General features: G+C 37.6%; 1 protein-coding gene across 1 annotated transcript in view; it reads left to right on the top strand.

Moving 5' to 3' along the window:
- ST8SIA4 (ST8 alpha-N-acetyl-neuraminide alpha-2,8-sialyltransferase 4) overlaps positions 1–21,660 on the top strand; it is a 58,194-nt gene extending 36,534 nt beyond the window's left edge. The window contains exon 5 of the mRNA XM_009324318.1: positions 20,989–21,660. Coding sequence (XP_009322593.1) covers positions 20,989–21,271 — 283 coding nt within the window. The 3' untranslated portion in view covers positions 21,272–21,660. The remainder of the gene's footprint in view (positions 1–20,988) is intronic.
- Positions 21,661–25,703: the final 4,043 nt, after the last annotated feature.

The following is a 25,703-nucleotide window of genomic DNA, read 5'->3' as shown; positions in this document are numbered from 1 at the left end:
GTTCAGAGAACAGTAGGCTCCTCACCGACAAGGGTAATGCAGAGGCTGTTCCAGAGCACAAAGTTTGCCTAAGATCTCCTGGGTTTAACTCATGAGATTGCTAAGCCATTGTTGCTATTTTGGTATGATGATCATCCTCTGAAACAGAGGTGAAAGAGAAGAGGAAATCTGTCTTTCTGTTTTTGTTTTCAATTTCAATAAACTTGTTTGTAATATGCAAAGCAAGTTCTGGGCACAAAATATCTGGGAAATGTGCCAATGTGTAAACATACTTCATTTCTGTAACACTGATGACTTGAAGTTGAGTAGCTTGAATTCAGACTGAAGATTTCACTTCAAATTACTTTTAATTACATGGCTGATGGTAACTTAGTAAAGCCACTGGCAACGTACCATGACTTTTAGCATAATAGTAAGTAAATAATGGTAAGACAGTTCAGTTTTTGCTTAAAAGCTTTAATCAAGAAGTGACAAGTATTTCCTTCCCCTTTAAAAGAATTTTTTAAAATGCATTTACACAGCCTTTTTTTTTTTCTTTTTCTTTTTTTTTTTTTTTTATTGTAATCTTACAGTTCAGTGAACTGGCTGGGTGATTTGTTTCAGGATTGTCAAAATTCCTTTTTTTCTTTATTTGATTTATAACAGCAGTAATAATAGTAGACACCTACCCACTGAATGCCTCTATTGGTACGTTTTGAAGTGCATGAAACCCACAGAAAGAAAATAAAACAAGTTGTACAATGGAGAGGACACATTTCTAATTTTTTTTTGCAAATACTACCCAATCATGACAAAGTCTTTTGTCATATTTGTCTATACTCCTTTCTGAAATCTGTAGTAGAAAAGAGAAATTGATGCAGAAGGCTGTCATATCAGCAAATCTTGGAGGAAGGCAGGTTAAAGACAGGAAATCTTTCTGGAGGAAAAACATCCATTAATCTCCTTACTTGAAAACCACAGGAATTCCTGTTGGGAAGTTATTGCTTGTAAAACCAGTAGTGGGGTCTGCAGCCTTTCACGTGGGTATCATATATTTGTTTCTGACCAAGTGTAGCAGTGACTGAAAATGTTTTTTTTCTTGGTCTATTGCATGTCCTTGTGAAACCAGTTGGTGGACTTTGCAGAACTCCAACCACATCTCATTGCTGCTAATTGGCATTTTGGTTGCCATTGTTTGCAGTGAAGCTAGAGCTTAATAGGATGTGAAAAGTGAGCAACAGTTGTTCTTTAAAGGCACTGGTCCTTTGGCATGGCAGTGTGTGGACTCGTGTGTATTGTTTAAGTGTGCTTTTCATATTTAATGGACTTTGTAAGGCAATCTCTCACTTTTGAGCTCTACATTAACTTGTGATGCAGCAGATTTGTTTCTGTTCAATCATGTTCATCAACACATGCTTGCACATGCTTCAGTGAATGCTTTTAAACTGTTTAAAGGTTCTGTAGAATCTTGATCCTAAGGAGTAACTTCTGCCTCCTTATTTTACTGAGGTAGTTCACTTTTATTTGTATGAAGCCTGGCTCTTCTGGTTGGTTAATTCAATGACAGCTGTGGGATTTATTATGGTAAAATCAATAGCTTTTATATCTGATTAATCTGCTCTTATTCATTGCATTGATCAAATTTAAGGGCCTGTAATGGATATTTTATATAATAATCTCTAAAAGGAAGACTTCAGGTTGAATTGATTAAATCAAAACATGTCAGATTTTCTTCTATGTAATTGAAGTTAGTCTAACAAGTAACATAGCATTGAACACGTTGTTTCACTGTATCTATCCAGATCTGATGTTAGACATTATTGACATCAGCCTTCAAGGGGAGTTGGGCACAAGCTGAAAACAGTTTTAACATGTTTATCAGTCCAATGAGCAAAGAGCATCTGCAACTTACTAAGTTCACAGGCTACATTTTTCAACATCAGCTTCAGTATCAGTGCCATTAATGAAATGCTCCATAGTACAAGGCATAGTCCTCATCCTGGGATCATCTTTATAAATTTCCCACTGTTGCAGGGACACAGCATATAATATTCCACAGCAGGGAGCAGAATGTCCCATAGTTGTGTCTTTTTGTCTTTTTTAGGGTAGATTTAACAGCTGATATAAGGTGTTAGAAAATGGTGTCTCAAGAATACAAGCCTGTGAAATTGATGTTCTGGGGAACAAATAGGTTATTCCAGGGTTTTCTGAAGTGGCAAATACAGAACTTAACAAATGGAGTAGGTCATTCCATTACTGTGTTCCTAATTCCTTAATATATGTAGTGGACACACTGCATTTTATTCTTATTCCTCATAGATTTGTTTTTTTAATTTTCTGAACATGACAGCATTTGCATTGTTTTGAAAAGAAAGAAAATCCGTTAGTTAGGATTTTTTCTGTTACAGAAATATGTTTACTGTGCGTTAGCATAAGAACAGATACTCACATCAGTAGGAAAGACTAGATCTAATGGTGAAAGCTAGCATTAATGCAAGTTACTAACTTCAATTATACCTGTCCAGTAACATTCTCTTGCAATTTTCATAGGAAAAATGCTAATCAAGTGTAAGTTGTAGTAATGCTTCATAAAATATTAAGAATTCCACAGTGTTTTGAAATGTGTATTTTATAATTTTACCAAAGTTACTTGTGTGTTTCAAAGCACTTCTTAGCAATGTCCACCAGTCAGTCTGCTGCACGTTACTATTATTATAACTTTGCAGTAAGACTACATTGTTCTTTTTCCCTTACTAGCCTTTAGCTGAATTGTCATCTTTGTTCAAACAAAAGATTTTTCCCTGTTCTTAATTTGACATGGCTTTCCCAGAGAAGCGTTGGCTGTGTCACTGAAGAGTCTTATCCAATCAGTCCCACCCTTGTATTGTTAGAAACCAAATGCCTTTTCCATTCCATTTGCCCATGTTTGACATGGGAGATAGCTTCGCACATGGTAATTTTTAATGAATATTTTGTCATGCCCTCACCAATCTCCAGAAAACGTCAGGACCCCAGGGCACAGTTTGACAAAGCATGTGAGTTTAAGATTAACATGAACATGTGGTTATGTTGTATTATATATTATTTCTACAACATGGGTATTTCAATTGAAACTAAAATTCAAAATTACTTATCTTGTAGCTGAAATATAATCTGTGTAATTGCCATCATCTAATAGCAATTTAGTAGTCATGCAATAGGAAAACTAACATTTTGCATTTATTAGAGGATTTATCATTACTGTGCATGACATGGGTCAAAATAATTTCTTGGCTGTGCTATCTTTGCTAACCGAAGCCATTACCAAGGTTTCCTACCAAGGAGCTGCTTCAATAGCCTTTCTGAGGCTTGAATAGCTACTCTGAGACATATAAATAAAGGCTCTTTCAGGAAGGGGAATATGGCTGGTAGAAAGCAGCCTGCTTATTTATCACTCTGCCCAATCTCTGCCTGTTAAAATTGCCCCTGTGGGCCAAGTGAAATCGGACGCACTCTTGGATTCTGATTTCTGAGTTTTAGCTCCAGCAATAGGAGAGGTCCCAGTGTGGGCTTGTGTCTTCGCCTTTGAGCTGGAGGCTGACCTCTGGTATCAAACCCTACTGATGCCACAGACCAAACTTCTGCCTAGGAAGCTAGCCCACCATCACAGTTGGTCTGGATCAACCCCTCAGTCCATGAAGTGTGCCAGCAGCAGGGAGCAGTGGTGCGGTCTCTTGTGCCATGCCTGAATGGGAAGGGAGCCCCAGAAGATGAGTGGAGAAGAAAGGAAGGTTTTCCAGCAGTGGTTATCGCTCAGGGCAGAGCTTTTCCTTCAGTGCAGGAGGGAGTTCTGGTTCAAAAACAGACACAGCATGGTTGTGAGTCAAAATATAAGCTTAGGCTGTAAGTGTCCTAAAAAGTTGAAAATCTCAGTGAAGTAAAATACCTGTCTTCTATGACTGCCTTTTCATTTTGCTGTTAGGAAATGCTGTTTTTTCTATACACTACACATTTTCTTTTGTCTGTCACTTTCCCATACTTTCAGTCTTTGTTTTGCCTTATTTCACCCACCTCTGCATATGTTTCTGTGTGTGAAAGAGTTTGGTAGGTAGTCTTATTTTACTGAATAGAAAACTAGTTGTGAAGGCAAAGATTAATGCCTTTTCTAAAACCAATAAAATATTCTTGGCCATCTCCAATCTGATGATTTTTCTCTTCCTCCCATTCATCTCTCTGCTTCATCACTTCTGTTTAATCCAAACTAATGCCAATACTCTTATTAGAGAAGGAAATAAATAATATTTACAATATATATGAGAGGGGAAAAAAGCAATTGACTCCCTCTAAAACATACTTACATTTCTAGCCCCATTTACTTAAAATGCAATTGCTTTCTTTTGCTTACTTTTATAACTGTTTTGTTAGGATTGGACCCAGTGTGCTTTCCAGAATGGAAATCCAACACTACTTTTCCTGCCAAAGGTTTTCGTTTGCACTGTCAGTATGCTTAACCTTTGTAAGCTTTATTTGCTTGTGTTAAACTGTTGATTGGAGAATGGAGACTTAGTGGTGCTCCAATCTTTAGTCTCTAAAGATTTATATAGAGGTCTGATTTGGTTAACCAGTAACTGCACAGCTCAGCACTATTTAAAGCCACTGGTTTGAAGACGTGTTCATCTGGAATAGCAGAGACATGCTCTAATTGAAGCACATTAGCACAACTGTGTAGGCAAAGCAGCACAGTGCCTTTCTCCCATTATGCTTAGCATATTCACTGGTCATGAGCATTAGCATTAACTCAAATTCTCTGAATGTATTGCTGTCTCCAGTCATGAGTGACAGGGCTGTTGCTATTACCACTAGCTATTATGTAGGTCTGTAAGACTGTGTGATAGAAGCGTCCTTCTAATCAACAAACTGTCTCACTCAGAAAAGCTTTGCTGGGTATTTTGTGCCTTCCCCCTTGGTCATAAAAGACAGCCAGGTGGTGAAAGCTTGGACTTTCACAGAAACCTGCAGAGCATAGAAAGGATTAAGCTGAACTGTCTTCTAGATTATACACAGACTAATTGTTTATGAAGTTCCAACCAGGTATTTCTTTCCAATTGTGTTGTAGGAAATTGGGAAATACTTGTGTAACAGAAGGTATAGCTTTAATGAAAAGGTGTCATGAGGAAAGATTCCTGTTAGATTATGTGGATGAAACCCAAGCCCTACTGAAACAAATCAGAATACACCTATGAACTTCCACATAACTGAGATCGCACCTTTTGCTCTAACCTGGCCTTTATAGGGTTAGCATTTGGAGCAGGAAGAAAGTTGAGGCGAAGAAAGAAAAACCTTGCTAAATTAGTACATTGACAAGTCACGGGAAAGTTTTGAATGGGAACATCCATCGGTCAGTTTGAGTCTGTGCTTTGTAGCTATACACATAGGAAAATATGGAATTTCTCTTCTGTGAATTCATGCAGAAAGAGTGAAACAAAGGAAAAAGGACTATCAAATTATGGCAAGTAGTTGCTTGGGTTTGGTATTCAACTTATCAGTTCTATGTTTTTTCCTAGTAAATCAAATACTTTTTCTTTTGTGCAGTTTTCACATCATTGCTACTGTACCTTGCTACAGATTTGGTTTGTATTAGCTTAGATTTGACTGTTTATGAACCATCTGAACACATTGCCCATCTTAATTTCAAATTCTCATAAATTCATATATGTGCTTTTTAATCACCATTTTTACACCTAAGGGTCACTCTGTTCAAATGCTCTCCATCATTTTTTAAGGTTTTACCTTAGCCCTTAATATTTCCATGTGCTTAAACAGTTCCATGGGGCAAGAGTAAAATATAAGAAAAAATAATCATCTTAACTATGGGAAGTGTAAGGAAAGAAAAAAAAAAGCCCATTAATGCCAGCAGCTTTTAACCAAAGTATAATAAAAAATAATTTACTTGATGCAGGTTCTATATTAATCAAAAATAGATTGATTTGAACTTACAGACTGACACATTGACTTTTGTCTTGTAAGTGTGAAGATAGTTCATTCATTTGTAGTGTGTGTGGGGGAGTAAAACAAAAAGAAATTGATGCAATTTTATTATTTACCACTGGTGGGTTCTAGTTTACAGCCACAAATTGAAAAAAAGAATACCCTTTTTTTGAGCAGGTCAGAATTTATTAACCTGAAGGAAACATTAACATATCTTCATACCTTTGCATATGAGCTGGCAATATATGCTTGCAGCCCAGAAAGCCAGTTGCATCCTGGGCTGTATAAAAAGAAGTCTGGCCAGCAGGTAGAGAGAGGTGATTCTCCCCCTCTACTCCGCTTTCATGAGACCCCACCTGGAGTACTGCATCCAGCTCTGGAGCCCTCAGCATAAGAAAGACACAGACCTGTTGGAGTGAGTCCAGAGGAGGGCCGCAAAATGGTCAGAAGAGTGGAACACCTCTCCTATGAAGAAAGGCTGAAAGAAAGTGTTGTTCAGCCTGGAGAAGAGAAGGCTCCAGGGAGACCTTATTGTGGCCTTTCAATATATAAAGGGGGCTTATAAGAAAGACGGAGAGAGACTTTTTACAAAGGCCTCTAGCAAGAGGGCAAGGGGCAATGGTTTTGAACTGAAAGAAGGTAGGTTTAGATCAGAAAGAAGAAATTTTTTACAATGAGGATGGTGACAGTGGAACAGGCTGCCCAGAGAAGTTGTGGATGCCTCATCCCTGCAAGTGTTCAAGGTCAGGTTGGATGGGTCTTTGAGCAACCTGATCTAATGAAAGATGTCCCTGCCCATGGCAGTGGGGGTTAAACTAGATGATCTCTAAAGGTCTCTCCCAACCAAACAATTGTGTGTTTCTATAATTCATAGAATTTTGTATTTTTCCCCATTATCTGTATTGCAGGAATATATTGTCTAAATATGTCACAGAAATAAGGTAGAGTGGAACACCTCACTGAGAGATACATCTCTTTCCACCAGACCTCAGGAAGGAGCTGATTTGCCAGAAAGGAAAACCTTTTCTCCAGAAGTTTATCTTTTGGCTTTCTTAGTCTGTAAAATGTATTCTAGGTTTATTTTAGTGCACCTTTGCTGTGTACCTGTGTGCATATCTAGTGCACCTGTGATCTCTAAATAAATTATTTATAACTGACTTCTTTTAAAATGAAGATATGTTTCACTCTTAAAAATGGTTTTGTGCATGAGTTGAGGGAGCAATGCTTTTCAGCAGAGGCATGTACTGTGCTAGAATGAGTGTCAGCTGATGACTTCCATGACTCTGAAGCAAGGATAAGTGTTTAAGTCGCTATGCAACAGAAGACTAAACACATTTACTGTCAAAGGTTCAGTGCTCATTTTGGTGTAAATGGATTCCTAAGGGTTTAAATTACTTTAAAAATATATTTATGGATATTCTTTGCGATTTTCAGTAGCTACATAAGTAAGTAGCCTCTACTCTCCCTTTCTCTCTTGTAGTGTGATGCATCACAAAGAGCATTTCTAACTACCCAAGTAGCAGATCAGTGTTTCCGAGGTGTTTTGAGAGTTGGAGGAAGACAACAGTCGAGGCAAACTCGGCTTGCTTGGAGCAGTAGGGAATACTGACTGGGCAGGTGCAGAAATCACTTGTGACAGAAGTAACAAATGCAGGTAGAGCTCTGATGGTGCGGCCCGAGACAGTGAGTCATTTCAGCGGCTTGAAAGTCACAGTGAAAAGAGAAGTGATTGAAGTGACTTCCCAAAAGCTTGAACACTTTGAGAAAGGAGGAGGTGAAAAGGAGCTGTGAAGAGCCCCATTCAGGTTTTTCTGTGAGAATGCCAAGCAGTTAAGCACAGCCTGAAGACTAAGGTGTCCCATAGATGTCAGGAAAAGGTTTGCTCAGCAAACTTATTTTAAAAGTTGTCATGAATGTGACTTGCATTGTGAGAAAAGCATGAAAATAAAGTAAGAGAAGATATATCTTCCCTCACCGCTGAAAAAATACTGTGTGGCTAATCGTGGATGACAGTGAATAAATGATCTGGAAGACCAATGATAAGCAGAAAAAAAAAAGCCGTTCTACCAAAAATAAAAAACAAAAGTGACCTTGGCTGCTGGAAGCTATTAAGGGAATGTTGAATGGACCAAAGCTTAGGACCTGAGGAATTCTAATACAGGTTCTTAGATGCACAAAAGAACTTGTTAAGTAGCTCTAGAAAATAATATGTCAACTTTAGAGGATGTGCATACATTCCAGCCTACTCAGTAAGGCTATGAGAAGATGGTTACTGTGAAGTGAATAAAGGAAACGTGGACCTGATGATCCTCCTACCAGTAATTAGTTTGGAGCAGATCAATCCCAGTCTGTTAATAATAGCATTGTGTTATAAACAGTTTCATTCTGCAAGCTTCTCAAGTGATCTTTATTTCCAGCCTGATTCTCCAGTTAAGATAATCTTTATCACAATACATTTAAAATGTCTGTGTTCAATTGCTTTGATTTTGGTCTTCATTGTCCTGAAAAATAATTAGCTGTTTCCTAGAGGATATTCTGCATCAAAACTACTATTTCCCTGTCTCACATACAAGCACACACATGTACACTATTACTCCTTTTTCTTATTTTTCTCCATTTTTTAGTTACTTTGTTCTTCATAATGACAACCAAATCATGACAATGGCAAGTCAGGTCTAGCTATTGTGCTAACATCATATTTGTAGTCATTCTTTCCTGATGAGTGCTAAATCTAGCCTATTGCTACCAGGCGAGAGTTGGCACCTTTTCTCATGATCCCCCTTCTTGAGAGATATGTAGTCTCTGATGAGAATCAAGGGGCATCACTTTCAGTATTAAAAAAAAAGGTGCTATTGCTTTTTCAAGTACAGTAGGCCAGTTTTAGTGAGAGACCTCAAGGAATTGCTCAAACATGCTAATTGCAGTCTTCAGGAAATAACCCTGGAGACTGTTTCTGTTACCTTTTAAGTCAGTAGTGCCATTGGGTGTCTCTACTTGAGTGTTTTCAGTTTGTGTCAGAAGGCATTTTTTAAGTAAATGTCACGATCATTCTCTTTTACTGTTCTTTATGTCATGAAAGTATCTTAAAGCACATCATTTTCAGATTAAAATAAACTTCCTGTGTCTCACCAAGTACACCCCAACTCAGTCTGCGGTAAAAAAACCTGTAATGGGTATGGTGTGGACATCCTGTACTCAGCACCATCTGTCTTACCCTACAGAGTAACTCCTAATGGTCCCCACTGCTTGCTAGTGTAGCCCTAGTCACTGACTCCAGGAGGAGCAAAAATCCAGGTAACTTTCTTAGGGAGCATTTTAAGTATTCTTTTGCCCAGCCCACTCTGCTTTTGAGTGGTGGTACAACTGTGAAACATTGCAAGGCAGATACAATTCTAAAAAACAATTTTCTACCTTGTATTGTAATATTGATTTTGTTGTAGAAATAAAAATAATAACATGGTAAAGACAGAACAGTTCCCCCACCCCGAAAAAAAGAAAGCAAACCTAGCTCTACGCTTCCATAGTTATGACCGATTTTAAAGATGGATTCTGGTATGAGGCATTCTGAGACTGTGTGATTTGGCAGAAACTGTTGACTAGAAAATATTAATAAGATTTTTGATACAGGGCAATATTCTGTAATTTTACTTTTGCAAGTGTTCAAACTTACTTAGCTTTTAAAATCTTTGACGCTGAAGTACTTATCCATCTGTTAGTATCTGACTTGAGAGACATTCTCTGTATATCAATGAATACTCACATAAGAGTTTAAATTATTTTATCAACAAATCTCTTCTAGCAAGCTAATTGCCATAGCATTTTCAGACTGAAGTCAGTTCAAAACATTTGACAGGCCAGTAGCATGTAAATAACACTCAAATTCAAAGTGAATCAGTTTCCTCGTGTGTAATCTCCTTGGCAATCCTATGTCCCTTATCTTTAAACAAGTTATTTTTGAACACAGTTGTATCAGTGTGTAAGTCAATTTAGCCACTTGAGACTTGCTTGTATGAAGCGTTACATGGATCGACCTTCACTGATACTGTCCCATAAAAGAAATCAGTATGTATCAGGTCTATTGCTGCACATGCAAAATAGATTTAGAAGTGCGGTAAACAATTTCATTTTTTGCTCTCAGAGTACCTGTACTCAGATAGTGTCAAAATAATGTTAATGATAGTATCTCTATGAATCGCCAGATAAGTTATGTTGCCAGTTTGATGATTAGTATATTGCTTATAAGTATATTGCTCATAAAGCAAAACATTTTCAATCACACCTTGGCTGTCTTGAAAAAAGACATCACTTTCTTACTTCGACATGTTTAGCGTTTTGGAAGCTGCATCAATTCTCTTTTCACAGAAGCACTTGGAGACATTTCTTCTTAGTGCTATGTATAACTTACTATTGCAAAAGAAAAGATATACAGGCCTGGGCTAGTATCTCTGCAGTCCTGTTACTTTCACTTAGCCTAAAGATTGACGTTTAATATAAGATATTACTTTACAGTCTGGTTCTTTATGGACTTTCTGGAAAAGGTTAGTACACTATTACTATTTACACTGAGAGCAACTATTCTCATCAGTGAAATCTAAAGTGAACTAGCTGTTAAATCATTGTTTTCTTTACCAGATACAGTCTTTTTCAAGATAATTTCATTTGCTTTTAAAAAATGTACATAGGTAAGTATTCGAGCTGATACTGTGGGTTAATTGCAGGATTAATTGGATCATGTTCTCTTGAATAGAAATAAACGTCTATTGTTTATTGCCTAAATTTGGTTTAATTTTAATTTCATTTTTGTTCTGTAAGGTTTGCAACTCCTGTTGCTTGAAGTCTCTTCTGCAGGAGTTTACTATCTGCTTACTGGAACAAACCAAGCGAGGCTCAACTTCTTATGCAACAAGTGTGTTTCTAACCTTGACATTTCTTTGAAATTTTAGAGCATCTTTTAGAAAGTTGTTCCTTTTTGACAGAGAGTCGCTGCTCTACTTACTCTAGTAGGTTTTGAATGCCTTTATATCCATCTGGGTACATAGGGATTAACCAATTTCACAGATACACTGTACCTCATAATAGTGTGAAAATAAAAGAGCATTTACCAACGTTTCATGGCTAAGTGAAGACAATGATCTGGTGTCAGTTGAAATAATACATTTTGTAAAAGCAGTTTTGCTTACAGGCATAAGTATTTAGGGAAACAGCTTGGATTTTTCTAAAACTTAGAATTTTGCTCATACAGTGTAATTTTCATTCATGTTCTGGAATGCCTTGGTCATGACAGCAGTGAGCAGGGTGCCAGATACCTCAGTGCTATACCTCAGTGCTAAGCTTTGCAGAGGTGTGGACGACGTGACCTTCTCACAGCCTTGTAAGAAGAGCTTGGTCTTGTAGGTGTGCTCTGAGGAGGCCCTGTGCCTGTTAAAAAACAGTTTTCACACAGATGCACTGCTATTTTCTTCCAGAATTTACTTAAGCAGATGGGAGATGATGGCTCTCATTCTCCTTTTGTACTGCAGCACTTGGGTAGCTAGCACTTGCAAAGGCTTAAATTTGCCTCCTCCCCCACCTGACCAGATTGAGGCCCATGTTTTCTGCAGTCATGTTCCACCTTGTGTCTGTTGGTGGCTTTTCTGGGGAAAGGGATGTTGTCTGTCTGTCCTACTGGAATGCTTCTACTTTAAATTAAAAAAATATGCGGGCAATTTTGTTTATGAAGGAAGAATCAAGGACTCTGCAGCGTGGGCCTTTTATATTTTGAAACTAATGATGGTTTAATATAAAAAGCTGTTGTCATTGGTTCATCAAGGATTGAAGCATGGGTCTTTTCCTTTGGGTGAATGCTTTAATTAAATGGTTAAAGAGGTTTATTCATCCTGTGATTTCCTTCTAAATCTAGGTCAATAATTTCTTTTTTCAGATGAAAACTGAAGGAGCTAGTATGGCTTCAAATAAAAATATTGTGATAGCTTGGAAATATTGCAGAAGTGGGACAGAAGTTGAGACACGTTCCCAGTCTTAAACGTATCCTGTTAATTAGTCCTGAAGGCTTTCTCCTTCATACATAGGCCTTACTGCCCCACCCTTCCGGATATTTCATAGGGCATGTGGCTTATGGCTGTGGAGGATTCCAGTTGTTAAACCAAAATCTTTTTATGTATGAGAAAAGAGTTCATAGGCTTAACTGGTCTTAACTTTAGCAAGCGTTTCTTAATTCACTGGCAACAGAAGGGCAATGTTATGCTATATTTTGATTCTTTATCCTTAATAGATCCTTTTCCTATTGAGGTGATTTTCCAAAAGTTGATTGAAGCTGCTTTAGGAGCAGATCATGCTAGATCAGTGGTGCAAAGCAGAATTGTCTCCTACACCAGGGAAGCTGAACCACTTTATTTTAAGACAGGTAAAAGTGAACTTTAGTATATTCTTAATTATTTTGCCATAGCCACTAAAGACTATGCTCACAGTGGTTAAAATTCTCTGCAATGGCGGTAACACTGAATGGCAGCCTGCTGGCCATGCTCTCATTTAGCTGTGGCAATGCAAGGTATGTAACGACTGCATTCACTGTTGATATCACTAGCCTTTTCTTTCTCTTTCTAAGGAAGATTGCCAGGCAGAGTCCAAACTCTCGAGTGGTCCTTGAAATCTGCTTATAAGCAAGAATTGAAGGGTAAAGGGAAAAAAACCCGAAGAAAAAACAACTCTTAACATTAACATAGTGAATTAAGTTTGCTAAAAAGCAAATGACAATTTTGGGGAGTGTTTCAGCTCTTCATGAAGTGCATTATTCCTTTTAATGAAATGGATTTTTTGTATGCTATTTCAAAATATTGTACATTGAAAACTGTAAAGTAGATCTTATGCAAACACTCAGCAGTGTTTCCATGCTGGCTGTCACACTCTCAGTGTTATTGTTCACACTTCAATTCTTTCACACTCTAGATCCTTGTGCAGCCTCCTGCTCAAGGCATATCTCAGTAAGAAAAGGACAAATAATACATTTTTAATTAATAAATTCACATAAATTGAGAGGGTCAGTTGAAGGGTTATTCATATCATTGATGTGATTAATCCCACTGAAGACATGAAAGCACTAGCAAAGGCTTTATTCTTTCTGAGTTTGAGGAAGTTATTTTAGTTAGCACCTTCTACAGAAAGCAGATGCTGTGTCCAAGAACATAAAAGTGGCTGTAGTAGATCCCTCTCTAGCCTGTGGTCTTACTGGTGCCAGGTGCCAACACAGAGGCTTAGAAGAAAAGTTAGAAACAGAGGAAATGTCAGGCGTTTACCCTGTGATACAGGCTCCCATGGCCAGCAGCTTAGCAAATCCTTCAGAGAGAGCTGCATCCTCACCGCTGTGTTTGTGAACTTTAACGATTTGTATCTTTTTAGTCAGTTGGCCGTTGTCATCCAAAATGTCGTGTTGCAATGAATTCCACTGTTGAATAGCGTGTTGTATGAAAAAGTACTTGCATCTGTTTATTTTAGACCTACCACTGAATAACTCCACCAGGTCCATAGTTTTTATGTTACAGTGCCTGTGTTAAAGTAGTAGTCAAATGCCTTCTTTACACACTATATAATTTTGGAGCTTTCTGCCATATCCCCACTTAGTTGTCTCTTTTTCAAGCTACTCCGTTTACTCTCTCCTCATACAGAAGTTACTTTATTCTTGTGATAACCTGTGTTGTTTTTCTTTGTGTCTTGTCCTGTTCTACAGTATTTTTTGAGAGAGTGTAATCGAGACAATATACATCCTCTAGCTTCTCCCACTGATACAGACACTCTTGAGTAACTCTGAAATGTTTTGTCTTCCTTCTCACGATCTTTTTTCCCTACCTTGCTTCTTATTAATGCTAATATTTTAACTTTTCAAATACCATATAAGATTTCTCAGAAAGCTCTCTTAAAAAATATTCTCTCCATGTAATGGCTGTAGAAGGAACAGAATTTCAGTGACAGGCAAGTGTGTATCAGTGCATTTACTTGGAGACCAGCTTGCCACTCAATGAACAGAGCTTGGTATATAATCTTTCAGAGCTATTCAGGGTTATAACATTTCCTCAGATTCAGCCCTGTCCAGAGAAGGGAGTTAAAAATCCACTGAAATATACACAACCAGATTCTGATCTCATTTATACTTAGAAATCCTATGGAATTTGTAGATACGGTAAATAAAGATGTTAAATATGCTAAATTATCTGATATTTGAATGTAGCCCATCATATCAGGTTTTCCTTGTCTGAGACAACACATATAATTTTGAGTACAGCCTTGGGAAAGCACATCTCATATTTTAATCTAGTCAGAAGTCATCTATTCCACAGTAGCAGAGTAAACAATTGTCATTTGAATTCCCCAGTATTTATTTAATGTAATGATGATCAGCATCAATTGTAGCATATTTTAGTCATTGTAATGGAGTCTTGTCAGAAGATCATTTTAACAGTAACTTTTTAAAACAGGTGTCTATGTTTTTATGTGTTTATCTGAATTTATTTTTTGTCAATAGTTGCAAGAAGTCACTATCTGGTAGCAACATGCTATTCAATTAACATTTCTTCTGCAATCATGCTGATAGGTATCTTGCTAAATATAGGTGAAAGTCTGGTGGTTTTGACTGTAGGTTAAACCACAGGTGATATTTTGATCTGGCAGAAACAGGTTCAGTGTTTTTAAAGGCCAAAATATTGAGGTTCCGTAAAGACTAAGAAAAATGTAAGCGTCAAAGCAATCTTTTGACAGTGACTATGCATGTAAAAAATTGATGTATCTCTCATTCATCAGGGCAGACTTTTACAACTTTAATTGCTTTTCTCACAGTTTTCAGCTGTAGAAGGAGCTTTTCCACTCATACTCCTTTCCTTCATGGTTCCATTCATTTTTCCTGATCATTACAAATCATATCAGTTTCCTACTGACACAAGGCTTAAGACCAATGCACAGCACACCTGATTTGTAACTTGTACTGCATTGTAACTGTTTCAGAGCCCAGTGGCCAAGAATTGGTTACAACTATTGAAGTGTTGTACCACTGCTTGGGGGCAATCATTTTGCCAGAAGGTTACTCCTGATCAAAGAAGGAATGTTTTATATTATATTCTGCTTGTGTTCTGTTTTTCATGTGGTTTCACTTTATTTCAAATTTCTTTCATGCAAGGTTGTGTTAAATAGTTTGAGGTCAGCTGAGGTTAAGAAAAGATGAATGTTTGTGGGAATTGAAAGACAGGAACAGAAACAAATTCTTGAATTCTTACTTTACAATGTAATCCCGTTGATTCTGATGGAGGTACAGCAGGGGCGGGACTGGAGGTTCCTGGCAGAGAGAAGTTTTCAGGTTTCTGCTTCTTTACTTGGAGTGGAAAGCCTTCTTGCAGCTCCTGGGATGGCAAGAATTGGCATGCAAATATCTCAAATTACAAACATGTTACAATAAAAGTATCTGTAGTTTGCCCTGTTGATTCATATGCAGTTTATGACGAGTTCTAACTGCCACATGCACCTCTGAAGAAGTACCACCTTAGGAGTTTTTGCCAGCCTTTGCAGGCAATTCTCTGCATAACTTACATTTCCTGTTTGTTAATATTTTTTTTCTCAAATCTGTTAGGCTTATTTTGTATTTTCAGTCTTATCCTCTACTTTCCACCCATGGTATGTGTAACTTTGTATTGATGGAGAACTACTGATGGTTACTGATTATAGTTTTCAAACCACTTTTTCTCCTAGTTGTACTATAGTACAACTTTTTCTCCTAGTTTCCTATAGTAGGAAACTATAATATTTTACTACAAAGTCATGGTTTTTAGCTTGCTTATAGTAGTATGAAAATAAGCGTCCAAAAGAAACTGTCAAAATCTTTTCATTTCTAACAGTAGCAATTAAAATTTATTGTTTGTTGTCAGTGTGAAAAAGAAAAGAACGTGATTTTACCTGACAAAGATAAACCCCTTTTAAAAGGGACTTGCTTCATAAAGAGACAGTTGTGCACTTGTTACTAAGTTTAGCTGGTAAAATAACTGAGCATTTTATAAACATCCTATACTTTGTGTATGAGGGGAGAGCACTGGATATTATATACCTTAGTGGTAGCAAGGCTTTTGGCACTGTCTCCCACAATATTCTTGCATTCGGGTTAGAATATTATGATCTGGATGACAGGACAACTAGGTGGGTCAAAGTCTAGCTGGATGATTGGCCTGGATGCATAGGCCAACAGGAGCCTTACGAAATTCAGCAACGACAGATGTGTAATCCTGTACCGGTGAAGGGATAACCCTTGCAGCAGTGCAGGCTGGAGGCTGACTGAGTGGCTGGAATCGACTCTGCTGGAAGGAACTTGGGCATCTTGGCAGGCAGCAAGAAGAGCACAAGCCATTAGTGCTCCCTGGCAGCAAAGGGCCAAAAACATCTGGGGCTGTATTGATAGGAGCGTAGCTGGTCAAGTGAGGAAAGTGATTGCCCCCCTCTACTCAGCACTTGGAGTGACTGTGACCAGACCACATCTGGACCACTGTGCCCAATTTTGGGCCCCCCAATATAGGAAAGATATTGGTCAACTGGAGCAAGTTGAGCTGGGGACTACAGAGGTGGTTAGGCTGGAGCGCAGGCCCTGTCAACAGTGGCTGAGGGACCCTACTTTGAGAAAGAGGTCAGACTAGAGATTTGCTGATGTCCCTTCCAACCTGAATGATCCCGTGATTCTGGTAAAAGTCATTACTGAGATGTTTAGTTTTTATACCCATGTCTCAATTTAAAATCAAATTATTTTATCTAACAAATAAGTCTTTCTCCTTTACCCTAGTTTTTATTATTATCTTAGTAAAGAAAAAGAAGACTGTTTGCCAGAAATTACATTTTTACGTACAGAATATTAAAACATGCAAGTCTTTTATTCATGGTGTGGAACTACATGTAAGAACTAGGTTTTGGTAAGATAATAGCATTAAAAAGGAAGGAAAAAACATTTTCTTTATGCCTAAAGCATCAGAAAGTATTAAAATAATGCTGGCACAAATCCATTATTGACAATACTTATCTCCAGTCTTAACAGAAATTCTGAAAGATGTCTTTGATTATTTTCACTTTTATATCTAACATAGAGTGAAACATGCAGGAGATCACTGTTCAAATTTTAAAATCACGTGAAATCTCTTTGAAGTGTGTATGTCCAGTAAAAAGAAGGGACTGTAGAAAAGAGATACCTATTAGACTGGATGAAAAAGAAGGTCTACAAGTGTGTGGCCATGACTTAACTACATAGTATGTCTGAGGCAGGTAAAAAGGTTTTGGAGGCAAAGATGCTTGGATTTGGGATGAGTTGCTGAGGTGAAAATAGACAGGATGATATCAGAAGAAAGGAGTAGGAGCAGAAGGGCATAGGTAGAAGAACCAGTACCTGCTTGAGCATACTTTCTTTTCATGGAAGAGAGAGTTTTAGCAGTCCCCTGCTATCAGCAGGTTGTCCTTTAATCTTACGGTATATTGTGCTATTTTTAGTTGCCTGATAATTATTAAGTGTAATTTTATAAAAATCATATACATGAACCTATCTAAATTAATTAAGTATTGAACTGGCCTTCCTTTCATTTCAGGTAGTTCAACATACTCTCTATTCTTGCATGGGTTTGGGGTTTTTTTTGTTTAGTGGTGCTGTGTTTTTCACTTACCACTGGAGGTTTATTTTTAACTTCTGAGTATTAAGTAGAAAGTCATGATATATTGCCAGTGTCTTTACTAACTTAACCATCAGCCATGTAATTAAAAGTAAATTGAAGTGAGATCTGTTTGAATTCAAGCTACTCATCTTCAAGTCATCAATGTTATAGAAATTGTGTGTTTTCCATTGGCACATGTCGATAAATTCAGTAGTCTGCTTTACAGCATGGCCCCACAAGAGTTGTTTTATCACAGCTGTCAAGAGAACAAGTGACGGGAGCACTGCAGTGGTGCACTGTGTGGCTGCAGCCTTCCACTTACGGGCTTAATAGTGATGCTTAAATAGCAGACTCCATTTTCTAACACGGCAAGATACACCTATTCCTTTGTCAATTAAACTTATTTCTCTATCCAGCCTGAAACTCAGGAATTGGTCATGGGTGAAGATCTAGAGATTAGTTATGAGAAACAAGAGAGTCTCTTTTGGATCTGTGGTAGGTTCCTTCCCTCAAATTGTAATCTTAGTTGTACAGAAAATGAGTATATGCCAGATAAATAGATAAGAAGGGTATCTTTAGGCTTAAAACTAAAGTTATAACAAAACTCCAGAAACTGAAAGCAGGTGCAAAAATGCTCATTGGTTAAAGCATTTACAACATCAATCAATATCTCAAAATCAGCCTTAACCAAGGTTCATATTAGAGTAGCTACTTGAGTGACTAAGAAAGACAGATAAATTTTAGGACCAAAATCACAAAGACTACTTACACCACACAACCAATTTTATCAGTTCAAGTAGAGGTTGGGAGCCAGAGATTTGCAGAGATCAAATGATCTGCAGGAAGCTTCAGCCTGGAGCAGTGAACGCCTCTAACTGTTTCATTCATTGCTTTACTTGTGTTTTTTTCATCTGAAGTAGAATTGATCCCAAGTTGCAAAATTTTGATAGTAAGTGCAGCAAGTACCATAATTTGAGTATAGAGTTTGGATATCTTTTTCATTTTTAAGAGAAACCAAACAGTTAAACTTCCCTTTTGTATGATATCTGAATATGACAAGCAGAAGAAAAGATTTGCTTTTATATTCTAAAACTGTGATCCTCTTTATTACATCTTATTCCTTCATTATATACTTGTTCCTCTACAGAAACTCTTAACTAAGAAGATGTAGTGTCCTTTTCAAATATTTGGATCCACCTGTTTACTATTAACTTCATTCTCTGCCGTGATCATTCTGTTCCTGGAAGGGTGAAATTCAGCTGGAATGATAACAGTTGTGCTGTGTAGTACCAGATGCATCAGGTTTGATTGTTGTTTGGCTAGAGACAGTCATGTACATGGCTGACTGCATGTGATTAAAGCGAGTACCAACTTTTGAAGAGATAAATACCAGTTTCTACAAAAATTAAATAATTAGCTTTCACTTTTAATCTTTTTTGCTGTATCTGTGATATAAGTGATATCACACATTATATATTATATATAATATATAAGTGATAAATGCCAAAAGTCATTAGATTTATTTTTTCAATAACTTTTCTATAAGCAAACATTTTAAAAAATCTTCTCAAATTAGAGTCTCTCCTTTGACTTGTCTTGTTTTAAAATGTTGCAATTTCTCAGAGTAGGAAGCAAACTACTTAGCATCTTATCTCAGAAACCTCTGTCTGAAAACTCAGGTTTATGGAAACAATGGAGAAACTATATGCATTTGTCATTTGTACATGTAACCTTTCCCCATTGCATTTGCTTCTTAAATATGCTTTTTACCATCCTGCTTTTTACAGCCAAACAAAATTCTGAGTCATTCCCTCTGCTGGCTTTGAAGAAGCAATCACTCAGCCTAGAACTGCTGCTTGCAGAGTCCTTCAGCTTTCAAAAAAGAAACTGAGTACCGTGCAAAAAAAAATTATCTTTCACATGCATATGTATCTGTGATTCAAAGACATAAGCCTTTAGGCCGTATGGTTTTGGCAAAGACTGAAACTGAAAAGGCCAGTTTCCATGGGATGGTTATTTTTAATGTTGCACAGCATCTGATACTTTTAAGACACTTTAAGCTTTGATTAAAGTCGTGTTTTTGCTATCCTGTCTCATAGTGGTGGGTGGGATGTTCCTCCTGCTACACCACTAGATGCCTTTAAAGCAATCTGGTTGTATACTCAGAGTTCCAACCTTATTGTAACCCTGTTTAGCACAAGGCTAACTCTGGTCTGATGAGGCTTACCTCCCTTGACCTCCTGTCTAGGCTATGGTAGAAACAATTCACAGCCTACTACTAACAAAGAATATAGTGGTACAACGCAGTGATTCAGGTTTGTGTGGTAACGCTATGTAACGACTTGCTTACCTCCCTTACTTGCAGCCACTCGTTCCCACAATTTGACTAGCACAACTGTGTGCATGGCTGCTGTTTATCTGAACCAGCAGAACGACCAGGTTTAAGTTTCGAAATACCCTTTTTTATTTCTATAAAGTGCTAACAAGCCTTACATTGAATCAGGCTTGGGAGAAGCGTTTTGCCAGTAAGAGGCTGGCACTTATTTTAATGAAGTTTTATTTTTAAAAACTGGGGATGTAAAACAATGTTGGTGACAGATTTTGAAGGTACCAATGTGACCTATGTGCTGGAATCCAGTTCAGTTCCCATGTTCCTTCTGCGTCTATCCACCAAAACTCTCTGCAGCTTCTAAACCCACAACCAGACGTTGTTACTGGCTCAGGAAAACTGTTCCATACCTTCGTTGAATCTGTGTACTGATGAGTACAAAAAAAAACCTTTTTAAAATTGTAAGTGTAAAATTTTGCTTTTCTGGAGTCTGCTGTTAGCAAACAGGCACTTTACATACTTACTTACAAGCAAAGTAATTAAAGCTTCACTTCTGTTTACTTCTGAAAGTTGCATACTTAATGTGTTATGTTTATTATTTCCATTTCCTTTCTATTTAGACAAGCAATCTGTGAAGTAATCACTAGGCCAATCAAATATGCTGTGTAGGGCTGACTTGATGAGCTGAATTGGATACTGCAAGAGGTCAAAGTTTGTAGCAAGAGACTGTTCCCTGATCTGGCTGAGGAGGTTAACTGCAGTTTTCTAGCATTTGCAGGCATTGTGACTTCTTGTTAGGGTTAAAGCCTGAACTAAGAACCTTAGTTGGCTAGCTTTTCTTCAGCACTGTGTTAAATAAGATCTCAGTTCTCTTCTAGGTGGAATAACGGTGTGCCAAAACAGGGTCATCATTTAAGATGTCAGTTTAGAAAGAAGAAGGAAACTTTTGCTTTTTTATAGTGTAAAATGAATGCATGATAGATAAAATAAGTTTACAGGACTTACTCACATGAAGTTGTATGAGAGTTTCTTAATGTCCTTTTTCTTTCTTTGCAGCTATTGGCTGACAAACAAGGTCCACATTAAACGACCCAGCACTGGTCTCCTCATGTATACGCTTGCCACCAGATTTTGTGATGAAATTCACCTGTACGGATTTTGGCCATTCCCAAAGGATTTACATGGAAAACCAGTCAAGTATCATTATTATGATGATCTGAAGTATCGGTACTTTTCTAATGCCAGTCCTCATAGGATGCCTTTAGAGTTTAAAACGTTGTATGTGTTACATAACAGAGGAGCACTTAAATTAACAACAGGGAAATGCATACAGCAATAAAGCACATGTAAAGTACAGTAAAAAGTACAGAATACACACTTCATCATAAAGATGATGTGGAATGGCAATGGGATCCCAGTGAGGATATGTTTCAATACCCACTAAGCCATCGGAAAAAGAAATTTTATCAGAAGTACATAACCAGCTATTATACCTGTAAAGTGCTATATAACTAAGCTATCTTGACTGCAAGGGTTCAAGTAAGTGCCACTTTCACTAAGAACAAAGCTTGAATGTATACTCAATAGTGTTCACAGGATCCAGTGACACATTCATCATGAACTAAAGAAGAAAAATATAGCCTGCTTACTGCTGACTTCCCACTGTGGTCAGACAGCCCACAGAAGAAATCCCTAGTGGATGGAATATTTTCTTGAGCAAATAAACCAGGCTTTGGCAGAAAATATCATGATGGAATCGAGTAGAGAAAGTGAAGTCCATAAGATCAAACAAATCAGTAAATGCCTTCAGTCAGAGGACTTTTTCTGATCTTGTATTATAACCTCAGCTTTTGTTGCTCTTTTTCTTATTGCTGTTGGTTGGGTTTTGTTGCTTTTGAGTATTGGAGCCCTTAAAGGATTTTGAGGATGTTATGAATAATTAAAAGTGTATATCTTACGGCATTGTCTTAGGAAAAATTTTCATAAGGGTGGGAGGGTGGAGGGAAACATCAAATATTTCATCACTTGTTATTGTGTTGTATCTGTATCCTGCTGTCACACAACCCTTAACGTTCCAATTGTTTTTCTAGCTACTGCTATCAATACCCACTACATGGAACCACTCAGAGGTCATTTTAATCCATTTTTAAAGAGAAGTTTTTCCGTTGTGTTCAGATTTGAACACATACAAGAAGGTGCCCTTATTTTTGGTACCAAAGATTACTCTTATACATATTTTCTCCTTTCCTTGAAGAAATGGTGTAGATTTAGTATGATGTTTCTTTGTTGCTGAAGGGAACATATTCTTTACGTTATTTAAGTTTTTGAATTAAGCATCTCAAAGTAAAGCCTCTTTACTGACTTTGCATATAGAATTTCATTCTTCAGAAAAATCTGCAGGAGTAAAGGAATTATTTCATACATTCAAATATATATATACACAATTTTTATTCCTGATTGAAAGTAAAACACAAAGCCTAAAGGAACTCAGGTGACATTGGAACACGTCTAAAGCAAAAAAAAAGACATAGCCAATTAAATGGAAAATAAAAGAACTGTAGATCAAACAGTTCTTTTAAAACTTAAATTTCTGATGTTGTTGGATGATATTTCTAATATACCTCTTTTGTATCAGCTTGATGTTCTAATGTGTAATTGACTGAAATAACACAGCTGAAATAACACATTATCTCACAGTGATTTTTCTTAGCATCAGTCTAGTTAATCGATGAAATAAAGAATTCTTTCACTCTCTTCTTTCAAAAAAGAACAAGAAATTACAGGAGGGTAGGGCAGGGTGGAGTGTCAGTACAGCGTATACTCAGATACAAAGCCTGTCTGCATATGATATGTTTTAGCGCTAATGGAGCAGGTAGATGAACAACACCACGGTTCCACCATTTTCACGTCAGGCTAGGCTAAAGAGGAGGCATGCAGATACAATGTATGGCTATTTTCTTATTGTGTTTTCAGCTTTACATTAGGTCCTCATCTCCAAATACGATATTCAGTGTATCTATTGAATTTTGAACTAGCTTGAGCAATTTCATATATAGCAGAACACTCACAAACGTTTACTAGCTAAAAGTGCCATTTCTTACCCATTTTTCCTCTTAAGTTCACATGTATTTCATCATGCATGACTAGAGGTCTGTGATTATGCAAATTTAGTAGCTAAATCACTGCCTTGCGGACAGTTTTGCCAAAAGTTGATGGGAAACAGAAAGTCATTCTGCTATATCTAAGACAGAGTAGCATATTTCCTTATTCACCAGTCTCTCCTACCCAGGACACTTTACTTTGGCTATATGCTAAGGTGTGGGATGTGGTCCTAACATGATCACCACTGAAACTAAAGCATCGCAAGGGACTAAACAGCAATACAGACTGGAATGTGTTTAATTTGTTGTTGATAAGCCAGAGGGTGTTACGTGTACATTGTGTAAACTTGCAGTTTAAGACAAGGTTATTTCCTTGATGCAAGGTGGGCGTATTCCTGTTCTTTCTGTTAGGGTTTTGCTGCTGTTGATCTTTTAAAACATATTTCATATACGTTGACAGAATTTCTATTGAGATAACTAATTCACAGGTGCCAGTCTCACAGAGGCTCAGAGAAGCATCTGTTTAGCTTTATCTTTTCTTCTGGGAATGTCTTTTCTTCTTCTCTCTAGTGTCAGGCCATCAACAAAAAGGGAATTCAAGTAGACTAAAATATTAACTGACAGGTGATTTTTTTCACCTCACGGAAGGTTTTAATACACCAGTTGATTATTTCTCTGAGAGCAAAGTAGATGGAGACACTCTAATTCCTATGGTAGTAAAAAAAAAAAAAATTACTTGTGTAGTTATATAAGTGAAAACAATGAGATGTAAATGGGAACATAGATGAGAAAGTTTGTCTTTAAAGTCAGCACATGAAGAAAAATTTGGCCTGAGCCTGTTTTGCAAGCTTCATATTTGATTCTCTGTGAGTGAAGTTAACTTTAGTACACAAGCCATGGAGTCCAAATTTTTACCCTATCACTAAATCTGATAGAACAGGGCAAGGTTTCTCTGACTTGATTTGGCAGAAGACATGACAGTAGCACCTACTTCCAAGACAATAGAGTTTGCCCATACCTTCTCAAAACTGGGCCTTAACCTCATCTTCTGCAGGCTTTCCACCTTCAATACTGCATGCTTCTGGCACCATGGCTCTCTACCACCATCCACACTCATCCTTCTCATAGCACCCTCCCCTCAAACTGCCACACAGGTGTGTCTCTCTCTACCAAAATATAGGACTCCTCACTAACCCATCTCCTGTCTCACTTGCCTCAGGTTTATCCTAAGCTGAAGTGTAATGTAGTGAGTGCTAGGTTTCAAACCATCCTCTAATGGTTTGAATCCTTTAACTAACCTACAAATTGTAGTCTTTGACTGTGCAGGTTTTCACAAGCCCTAGGAGTCATTTTACTCTATTGCTTTTGTATAAGGTCTGTGTCTATGTGGAGCCCAAAGCTTCTGGGGCTCCCTGGTGTGCGGTTTGTTGTGCTGCAAATTGTCTGTTTTGAGGTGGTTTGTGACCACCAGTAACTGGTTACTCTAGGGTGACCTGAGGTGGGACATGCCCAGAGCTTTTCCTCTTAGCTTACATGGCCTTTGTTGTTAGCCCTCTCACTGCTGGGAAGCTGTAGCAGTGGATTCATTGCAGACATCCTTTCTTACCTTTCCCTTATACCTCCTGGCTCTGTATTGCCCTGGGGCTCTTTGTGCATTTCTATTGAGGCACCCCAGGTCTGAATGAAAAAACAGATTACTTCCATTGTGTGACTGTTTATCTCTATAGGTGACCTGGGGCACAGCCCCAAAGGCTTAGCTGCTGTATAGGGGCTTGACAGTGGAATAAATTTCACCCTGTGGTCCTTCACTGGGCAGCAGTCAACAGCTCAAGCCTCCATAGCTGCCTTGGTTGATTTCTGTTGTTTATATACGTTCACACCTCCTGTGCTGCCTACAGCACAGATCAGATAAACAGGCTTTATTATAATTACCACTTTTATCATCCAACACAATCAACAACTAATATGAAGTAGATAGGATAAAAAGAAGGATCCCTAATATTGTAATGATATCTGCCCTGGTGAGGAACAACTGAGGAACACCCATCAGTTGAGTGTACCTCAGATTTATCCTCACATCAGTCATATCAATTGCCAGCTATGGTTCCTAAATGTATGTTAAAAATAAGAACTGGGAGCTACATCAAGACAGCAGACAGTGTGTACTTTTCTGACTCTTATGGCAGCTTTACATTGAACAACTTGATTTCATTCAGATAAATTTATTGTAAATTGTTTATTAATGTACATGTTAATGTTTCTGTGGCAGAGTCCTTCATATTTCATAAAAAGTAATAGATAAGTATATTTGATTGTTAAGTTTTCAGCTTTGGGACAGTTCTCTCTCCCACAGCTCTGAGCCACCCTCCAGATATAAGATCTACTGAACCTTTGAAACCTGATATGTAATAAAGACTGTACCATTCTTTTCTTAAACAATATAATCAACATATGCTTGAGGTCAGCACCTTTTCTCTAATTGACTGCAATTTGAAGAAAAACAAGTGTGGGTTCAGTACCTTTTTTTAGTGTTTTATCTAGCAAAGTGCTGAGCACTCTTTACAGTGACTTTCCTGGGAGAGACGTGTCCAGGATATAGATGGGGATCTAGATTAGCATATTTCAGGATATAACTCTGAAATTGCACATTATTTATTTTTAAGAGCACTG

The sequence above is a fragment of the Pygoscelis adeliae genome, unplaced genomic scaffold, assembly GCF_000699105.1.
Source record: "Pygoscelis adeliae isolate BGI_AS28 unplaced genomic scaffold, ASM69910v1 Scaffold35, whole genome shotgun sequence".
Lineage (NCBI taxonomy): Eukaryota > Metazoa > Chordata > Aves > Sphenisciformes > Spheniscidae > Pygoscelis > Pygoscelis adeliae.
The sequence above is the reverse complement of the archived record's forward strand: the minus strand, read 5'-3'. Positions and strand labels throughout refer to the sequence as shown.